The following is a 10000-nucleotide window of genomic DNA, read 5'->3' as shown; positions in this document are numbered from 1 at the left end:
TTATCAGATAATTATACAGGAATTGCACAAAGTACAAACCTCCTGGCCAATTGGTTGATTGTGACAGGTAATATTGATTTCTGGAGTCAACAGAACCTTATTCCAACCACATTAAACAGATTCCTGTTTTTCTTTCTAAGTTGGTTCTGTTTATATCTCATAATAATTAAGTTTAATGTTTCAAGACTCTGTACAAACGCTTGCATTGTTTCAAATTACCCTGTACACCTGTTTCTTTTAAGGTAAATCTTGTATAATCACTGCAGTGATTAAAAGATTGTCCATTGCTACAGTTATAGAGCACTGACTATGCTATTATGATGTTAAAATAACCTAAGAGAAAGTGCTACACTTCACTTTTCTTATGATCTTATGGTTAGATTTTTTTCCTTCTTCAAGATGGATGATAAAATTAATAGTAGATCCTACATGATAATAGTACTTCTGATCAAAGATATTAGCCCATTGACTCCTGAACTGCCCCAATTGACGAGTAAAATCGTCTGGCGATAGACAAAGTAAAATCTATTATTAGTATAAATACACAGGTGATTATACAAAATCACGAATAATTGTTAATTAATGAATATTCCTACTGGTCAGTAGTCAGTGGGTTAAAATAATAATTGCACATGTACTGTTGGAAAGGAGAGAAATGCATAGTCCTTTGCTTCCACAATGGTCACTCCTTCCGATCAAATTCAGTAAATTAATACAACTGTCAAACTTCAATTGGTGGTCTTTTGTACTCTCGCTTCTATGTCCCCCACAAGGATTATTTTGTATAAAGGAGCATTCACAGTGTAAGTGTATTTAAATGAAAAATGTGCTGATAATAATGTTATTCTTCAATAATAACAATAATACATTATTACATCTTCATTAAGATCATACTTTTTTCAGGGGCTAAAGTAGCTGAAGTTGAACAAATGGTGGAAAACCACCTTGAAACCCTCATCATTAAACACTTCGACCCAAAGAAAGCTGATTCAATCTTCTCTGCTGAGGGAGAGGTAATGCCAACATTAATCATTCATCAAGCAGAATTTTAAGCTTTGAACATTTTTAAATTGTACATTTGCATTAATTAAGTGATGCTTCTCATTTTAACCCATTGACCCCTGGGAGTGAGACTAAACAGATTTTACTCTGTCTAAGCCCAGGCAATTTTACTCGTCAACTGAGGGTGACCCAGGGCGTTTGAAGTGTCAATGGGTTAAGAAAAATGATAATTTTTTTGTCTTTCAGTGTGGTGGTGCAAAATAAGCAGACTATGAATACCAGTAATTATATTTCTCACACACCGCTGGGAGCCATGCCGAACTACACAGCCTGACCTTTATTAACATAAGAACACAATAATTGTCTTACAATGACACAAAAAAGTGGCTAGAGAAAAAGTTCACCTCGACTTAACACATTCTACAAGTACTTCACGGGTGGGTGGGCGGGGCATGTCAGGCAATGGCGGATGGCAAAACAATGGCAAAACAAAAACTGAAACCTTACACAAACCACATGACCTGAAACCCTCGCACACCTGTACCCAGACTCCCAGCCATGTGTCAGAAAAGCCTTTTCTGCTTCTTTTGTTCCTCAGCCAGCGGAAAACCATACTTCTCACACACCCCTGGGAACCATGCCAAGCCATTTTACCACACAAATGTACAACACAAAGAGCGCAGACTATAGGAAAAATCAACTCATAACATACTTTCTACTCGCACAAAAAACTATTTTGACAGCAAAAGTGGACATGTAATGATAGAAATAGAGTTCCTTGAATGTCTACATAAAATCAAAGGCAATGTCAATGTCCATGCTTAATTAACATTGAACAAGTAGAATCGCGTCTAAGGACTTGTTCCTTATGTCCATCCTAAATTGACTTTGTAACAAGTAGAAGCGAGTCTAAAAATTCCTTTACGTAATTGTTCCGAGCCTTCTCATTTCTCCAACCTCCACGTCTCTGGAAGAGTCTGTCTGGCACACCGAAAGCTTCTGCCGCAGAAGCTCCTCCTGATTGCAGGCTATGGATTCCAAACAATAGTGGAGTACAGACCTTCCTTGCCAAGCTCCTTCTTGATCAGCTCCTTTGCCTCTTTCCGCAGATGAACTCTTCTCTTGGTATGCAACATGCGTCAAAATAAGGGAGAGCCTTTGAAGTGGTTCACAATTCTCAAGAATTTCTCGATGATTTTGACTGGGCAAGGGGTGTACTGCAATGGGCTACAAAAACCCATGACCCTTCGCAGAACTGATCATTCTTCCGTTTTTCCAGAAAAATAGCTACATGGGGATCAGCAAAATAAAAACTGTCTACTGACAAAATTAATGGTGCTAGTCATCCCATCGAAGAAAGCCAAAGAAACCTAGGGAAGAAAATGCCGCCAGCTAAGGTCACCAAGGTTACCCTTCTCAAGGCAACCGATCACTTTCAGCACCAGAGCAGAAGACAATGGCTCCTTACATACAGCTGCTCTGGCAAGAATTCGCCTGGCAGCATCAACCACTTGCTTCACTACCGGAATCGCACTTGGCTCCTGATAGCCACTCTTTTTATGAACCCAACTCACACCATACACTGCAGACTTCACCGAAGACACCGACCGGGTCTGTTGAATGAGAGATATAACGTACAGCACGAAGACCACAGAATCTGCCAGCAAACAAGCAGCATCGTGACGACTGGCCCATGGCTTCCAGGATTTATAAGTGCACAGATAAGTCGCAACTGTTGTAGCAGTGCTATCACAAGCCAATACAGCTGGTAGCTCCTTTGCTAGCTGTTGCACTTATTCCGGATGGTCAAAACTATCTGCATGATATTCAGCTCGGAAGATGATCTCCTCCACCATGGGTTGTACACCATAAGAGCAGGAACAAATCCAGTAGGCACACATACCAGAAAAGAGGAGTACATCCACATACATGTACACACTAAAACTTGAGTCCATAACAGAAGGACTTAGGAAGCCAGAACAGCTTGGAGCCCATAACAGGCATTAGGAGCTAAAACGGCTCATAGGCCATAACAGCTGGGTAAAAGCAAACAGGTGCCCATAACAAGCTTGGAACTCAAACAGAATGGGAACATCAGTGGCGATGCCGCGCGCAGCAAAACTACCAATGAGAATTTAGAATAGAGAAGAAAAGAGTGGAGTCTACTCTATTCTGAATTCTCATTGGTGTTTTTTCTGCGTGCGCCATCGCCACTGACGTTCCTGTTCTGTTGCTAAATCAGCCTAATAACAGACATGATGATGTGCATGGCACCAGCCACCAAGGTCATGATTGGATCGCCAAGGTATCACCAGCAGCTGTGTCTTGGTAGCTAGAATAATGCATAAGTCCCAACATGGGAGCCACGGAAGCAAAGCTGAAGTGCCAGTAGACCAAAAGGTGGCACACCTTTTGTAAAGACACAGCTGGCAGCTGCTCCTGGAATAAAGATGCCCTCATAAGGTTGGATCCTAAGGGAGTTTATTACAAACCCCTTCCATGTACCACGCTTGGTAATAAGCAGGGGCATCAGGGTGGAGAGTGCCATTCCGGGACTAAGAGGGTTCCATCCTCCCCTCCATCTGACATTTGGCACAAAACACAAGGAACCAGGTATGGTGGAGGAAACAGCCAATTGTAATCCCCTGCCCATGAGACAGTGAAGGCATCAACAGCTTCACAACCAGGGTTGAGGCATGTGCTACAAAACCTGTCCAACTGCTTAGTCTTCACACTTGCAAACCGGTCGACTATGTGAGGACCCAAACACTTGTCCAAGTAAGCAAAAAAGTAAAGTAAAGTAAAGCAACCATATTTAACGTCGATACCTCGTAACAGTGATTCAACGGACAAACCTGAGGAAGATGGTGTGCTCATTTTACTCCCCCCTCGCCATCAGTGTCCATTTTACGGGTATTTAAAGCTACTTAAGCTACACAGAACGGAAAGAAGTCCAAACAAGGTTGTGAGATCCGGGAATCGAACTCAGGACCCTTGCACCAAGGCCGCGCACTAACCGACTTTGCCATCCTCACTCCTAAGCAAAACAGGAAGGATCGAGCTTTTTGTCATTTGAATCTTCAATCCATTCAAATCCCTGCTGTTCCATTCCTCGGTTAGCCGAATGTTAAACTCCCTGCACAGCCTATAGATAATTATTAACTGCCTCATTGTGAAGGTCGGGTTTGCGGCTGCCTATTGGCAGAATTACCTCACTGTTCTTGTTGTCGGTTCTGTGAAGAACCTCCTTGCCTCTTAGCAGGGGAGCAAAAGAACTAGATGAGTTGATTGCAGTTCTGGGAAGGTGGAGCTCTTGTTACTCTCATCGACTGACCAAATTCCTACTGCCACTTGTCCCCCAACCTCAACAGCAAATCCTCCCAAACCAGAATACTAGCATCTGAGTAAGTCAAAACTTCTGGCTTCGGACTAGGAGACCAAATCGGATAGCCTGTATTACCACAATTCTTCTCCCAGAAAACAACCTCACCTTGAGCATCTGAAGATAACTGGAAAGGGCTGTCCAACGAAGCAGCTTGTAGGATGTCCTGGTATAAGCTTCTATAGTCCAAAGGCATACCACTGGACCCAGTGCCAAACTCATGAAAGCCAGGAGTCCTGTAAACCGGGCTGCTGTGCATGTACATGTACAATGTAGATACTACAAACTTGTGAGCTATAACATCCCCTAGCACATGGTGAAAAGCATCTACTCTTCTTCGGGGGACTTGAAAAGTTCCAGCATGTAAATTCAGGACATAACCCAACAGCTCCCCAGATTGGCCTGACACCCATTGACTCTTCACATCATTGGCCACAAAACCGCTACACCGCACATCTGCTTGCACCATGTCCAAAACCTGCTGCACTTCATAGAAATCAGAATCCGTCCCTGCACCATCATCATCTAGGTAAGTAAATAAACGAATTCCCTGCCTTCTCCAGTGCTTCGTCAGGGCTTTTTGGATCTTTGTAAAGAAAAAAGGACCAACTGACAAGACAAAAGGCAGAACGATAAACTTAAAAAACTTACAGGAAATCTCAGCAGACACAAACTCAGCATTGCATAACACGCTCTTGTGATTCTGAAAAAAACTTCACCTCAGGTAATTCAACAAACGGTAAACAATAACCTTCACGAATAACTCTCAGCAACCAATTACTTGCACCGATATTTTGCCAGAAAGCAGTGCAATCGACCTCTGACAACAAAACAACTATGATGAATGTCAACAAAATAAGTCCTCCGAATGTATCATAAGAAGAGTCACTTACAGAACCATTATAGCAGAGAATGTTGTCTGCTCCGGACATCAGGAATTCACTGGCTCGTTTGTTGATAGTTTCCTGTGCACTGTCCAACAGCTCCTGCCCCATTCTGGACAATGGCAGCACGGCATTCTCTGGTAAAGTGTCCTGGCTTGAAGCAACGAAAATAAACAGACCGCCTGTCCAGCGGCTGACTCTGTTTTCCGGCCAGTAGTGACGTCGCGTAACTCGCATTACTGTGCTTGAGGATAACCCTCCTTTCCGAAGCATGTGGAAAAACTCCTTTAGGCTTCGGAACCTTGGAGGAAGCTGCTCTTTTCTTTTCCTCCCTCAACTGTTTGCTTTCTTTAATGGCCTTCCGTATCTTCTATCATCATATGAGTCGCCAGCAAGCGGATCGGCAGTATAGCAAGCAACCGTATCCCAGCCGTACTTTTGGGCAAGTAACATGTGGTTGTTCCTTCCCACAAGCAAATCTTTACCTTCGGTGAGCTTTTTAGTACGGTCCTTGCCGTCATCTGTTGCCAGCGCTTCATCAATTTTTTTTCTAATTGGTATTGCTTCTTCAGTTGTTACCCACAAAGTGAAACTCTGGATCTGCTGCACAGGGTTTCTGAGTGCTTTGAGATTTCGCCTTCGCCATTTTGCTCTGCAAGCGCTTTAATTCTGTAGCATAATGGCTTGCTGCTGCTTAAGAAGCTCCTTCACCCAGTTCGGTGGTTCTGAAGAGGCATGGAGAGGCGCAGAACGTGCATAACTACTCCCACTTGACCCACCACAAGAACTGCGATCAGATGTACATTCATTGCCACTTCGCCCGGAAGAACTATTCGTTAGGCTCTTCTTGTAGGGTTCAAGCCATTTAGCAGCTCTAGATTTCGTACAAGAATTATCCTTTGCCATCACAAACAGAAGAAATTGAGAACACAGCAAACAAGCGATACGAACAGACTAAAAATTGAAAGAACTAAACACTTGTCAGGCAATGGCAGATGGCAAAACAAAAAATGAAACCTTACACAAGCCACATGACCTGAAACCCCCTGCACACCTGTACCCAGACTCCCATCCGTGTGTGAGAAAAACGTTTTCCACTTCTTTCGTTCCTCAGCCAGCGGAAAACCACACATAATCGTAATGATAATGTTGCTGATGATGAGTTCATGTGCTTTCTCCTTTCTGGTAGATTTGAAATGACTTGAGAGATTAGAATTGGCTTAAAAATTCATCCTGCCTGTCCTCAGTCATAATCTTAATGTTATGTTTTAATAGACCCCATCATGGTTGGAAGATATGATTGTTCATCAGACATGGAGGTCCATGTTTTATAAGTTGGCTGAACATTATCCAGACTGTCTGATGCTTAACTTCACCATCAAGGTAACTGTACATGTTGTGAACAATAAAAAAAAATGTTATTTATCATTTTTTAAACTAAATATGGACATTCATTTCTTTTGTGTGATTGGCATAATTTTGACTCATGAGGTAACTGAATGTTTGACAAGTTAAAGTTCACATGGCAACCAGGTGTACAAAGACCCAAAAAGACCCAAAGCGTCTCTGAACAGTTACTGTAACTTTGTTAAGAACACTTTCAATTCCAAACTGGAGTACCTGCAAGTCATGACTACACATAATATTATTAACTGGATGTACAGTATATTGGACTGTGATCAATCCTATCCCAAACTTTTGTGTCGAGCGGTTGCTTTTGTCAAGGTTTTCTGATCGACTTTATTGTTGTATAGTTATGGTATAGACAATAATCAAATTATGTAATTAATCAATAATTATTATTATCCTTTCAAGTTGTTCATATTAACAACAGTATAAAACCTTTAGTTCCGTATTTTAATGACTGATTAGGGTTGCATGTGAGTATACATGTACATGTGTAACATTGAAAATGCCTTAGAACATGTCACAATGATTGTAGTCTCGTGTAACAGTATGTTTTTTTGTCAGCTGATTTCTGATGCAGGTTATCAAGGAGAGATTACAAGTGTGTCAACAGCTTGTCATCAAATTGAAGTGTTTTCCCGTGTGCTCAAGACTTCAGCTTGTTCATTTCTAGAGGAAGGAGAGCAGTCAATTGACAACAACCTACCCGAGTTTTCAGTAAGTCTGCTTAAAGGGGCACTGTCTCACTTAATTTGCTGTTTTTAGTTCAAAAATGGGTAGAAATCTAAATTAGTTCTTTAGCTCACATGTACAACATTCCTGACAACCTACTGACAAGATATTTATTTTATGGCACAAAGAGCTATTCGTACATGTATTTACGTTTTTGTGTCTTTCTGAAGACACTGTCTCCAAACTTGAAAAAACTGACAAGATACATGTATTTATTTTATGGCACAAAGAGCTATTCGTACATGTAATAAACTATTTAGTTTTTGTGTCTTTCTGAAGACACTGTCTCCAAATTTGAAAAAACTCGCCAGCTTTTTCAAGTTTCAATCCATTTTCAATGGTCATTGGCAACAAAACCACAGCATCATTTTTTGGTTTTCATTGATGCAAGGACGTCTTTTAGTGTTTTGAAGTTTGACTTAAAGATAGCGTGACACTGCCCCTTTAATGTACAAGTACAAAGAAGGATTATGTGTTTGCAAACATTGGCCTTGTAGCACTTTTATTTGAACAGACTTAACTGATTAGAGTGTAATGTGAAGTGCTAAGTATCTACCCCATATAGGCCATGTGAGCATTGGCCCTACTGATGGAAATAGGCCCACACAAGGACAGAGAAAAATTCTGAACAGGGTGGGAATTGAACCCACGACCTTCCGGGTTGGATCACCGCTGCTCTACCGACTGAGCTACAAGGTCAGACGGGAACAGGCCGTGGGATTTGAAGATGTTAAGTCACGGCAATGAACATGTACAAGTACAAGGACGGCTTACGTTTTTGTAAATGTTGGCCGTGTAGCACTTTTATTTGAACAGCTTAACTGATTAGAGTGTAATGTGAAGTGCTAAGTATCTACCCCGTATGAACCATGTGAGCGTTAGCCCTACTGATGGAAATCGGCCCACACAAGGACAGAGCTACAAGGTCTACCTTGTAGCTCAGTGGGTAGAGCAGCGGTGATCTAACTAGAAGGTCATGGGTTCAATTCCCACCCTAGTTAGAGTTTTTCTCTGTCCTTGTGTGGGCTCTTGGACATTGTAATGTAATCAGTGCTATATAAATAAAGTATCATTATTATTATTATTATTATTATTATTATTATTATTATTATTATTATTATTATTATTATTATTATTATTATTATTATTAAGTCTGCCCCTTTAATGGTTTGCTTTATGAAACCCACTTCTCTTCATGTGGAAGACTAGTACTCTGCACGCTGCTCTGGGGTTTAATACTGGTAATTTTAAGTCATCTCTGTCACAACCTTGTTATTCTTTGTTTAGAAATTGGTGTGTTATGGACAACACACCTACTTGTATGCACAGTGTTTGTTGAATCATATTGCGCAAAACATGGAGGGAGGAAATAAGCTAACACGACTTAGCCAAGAACTCCAAAAAAGAGCTGTAGAAAGGTATAATAATACATTAAAATAATAGTCATTAAGTAAAGTACGATCATCCGGAAAGGAAAGGAAAGGAAAGGAAAGGAAAAGAAAGGAACTTTATTTAAGTGTCTGGTCATTCTAGCACTGAAGCACTACTTGGGGACACTGTAAATTGAAATTAACAATTGACACAAATCAAGTCAAATGTTGGTTTTTGAGGAGAGGGTGAGTGTTGTCCATAGTAAATAGTGTCCCTAATTGTTGAACTCGAGTGGATTATGTTCATTAAAGGTCACTGAATCAATAATTCAGCTGGGAGGGATCATTACATGATCTGACAGCAACTTGTGTGGTGACATTCTAAGGAACATAAGTATCTGAACTGAATGGACACAGGGGGCTTTACCTTAATTTCTAGTCACTGCTGCTACAGTCTAGTAGCTAGTCAACCTATCCGACCCTGGCCGACCCATTCTGGTGAATTTGTCTAGTGTGACATTGTGTCTGACGTGCCTATCGGCAGCAACAATGAGTGTGTAAAATGTTATGTGATACTTTTTTTCAACTTTGAAATGAGTTAGTGTTTTTTGCCTTAGTTTGTAAAAAAGAGAGATGTTGGACTCACTTGAGTAGTTTTTTCTTTTGAGTGACGCTACGATCCTTGACAGTTATGAACGCAATTTTCTTGATATCTTGAAGTACATGTATGGTGCAGAGGGCGTTAGGCACACTATGATGGTCACCTTCCTTAAGACTTGAGCCCATCATTTAGCCACCCATAATGAAAACCCAAAGGGTGACATCAGTAACAGGTACAGCTGTACCACCATTTACTTTATCTACAATCATAACATATCAGCTGGGAATCTAGATCAAGTGGTAAAAAGTCTGCTACGAGCCTATAAGGCCCATCAGGCCTGTGCTTATCTCCGGTTACTGTAGCATGAAGCAACTAGGAGTATTTCTACTCCCCCCTGGATGGGATGCTAGTCCATTGCAGGGTTACTCCCAGCATTAAATGTGCCAGTACCCATTTATACACCTGGGTGGAGAGAGGCACCGTGAGAGTTAAGTGTCTTGCCCAAGAACACAACACAATGTCCCTGGCCAGGAACCGAACCCGGACTACTCGATCCGGAGTCAAGCGCACTAACAATGAGGCCACTGCAACTAGATCAGGTGGAGCCTTGGGATAACGATTA

General features: G+C 41.4%; 1 protein-coding gene and 1 pseudogene across 1 annotated transcript in view; one reads left to right on the top strand and one right to left on the bottom strand.

The window, feature by feature from the left end:
* The window catches only part of LOC138021500 (negative elongation factor D-like), a 24899-nt gene that overhangs the window by 4897 nt on the left and 10002 nt on the right, over positions 1–10000 (top strand). Inside the window, exons 3-7 of the mRNA XM_068868393.1 lie at positions 1–67; positions 904–1013; positions 6544–6651; positions 7240–7392; positions 8695–8825. The exon at positions 1–67 is cut by the window's left edge and continues 43 nt beyond it. Of these exons, the coding sequence (XP_068724494.1) occupies positions 1–67; positions 904–1013; positions 6544–6651; positions 7240–7392; positions 8695–8825 (569 nt within the window). The remainder of the gene's footprint in view (positions 68–903; positions 1014–6543; positions 6652–7239; positions 7393–8694; positions 8826–10000) is intronic.
* On the bottom strand, positions 4412–5379 carry LOC138019049 (uncharacterized; annotated as a pseudogene).

This window comes from Montipora capricornis, chromosome 10, assembly GCF_036669925.1.
Source record: "Montipora capricornis isolate CH-2021 chromosome 10, ASM3666992v2, whole genome shotgun sequence".
NCBI classification, from domain to species: domain Eukaryota; kingdom Metazoa; phylum Cnidaria; class Anthozoa; order Scleractinia; family Acroporidae; genus Montipora; species Montipora capricornis.
This window is presented reverse-complemented; position numbering and strand designations above follow the sequence as displayed.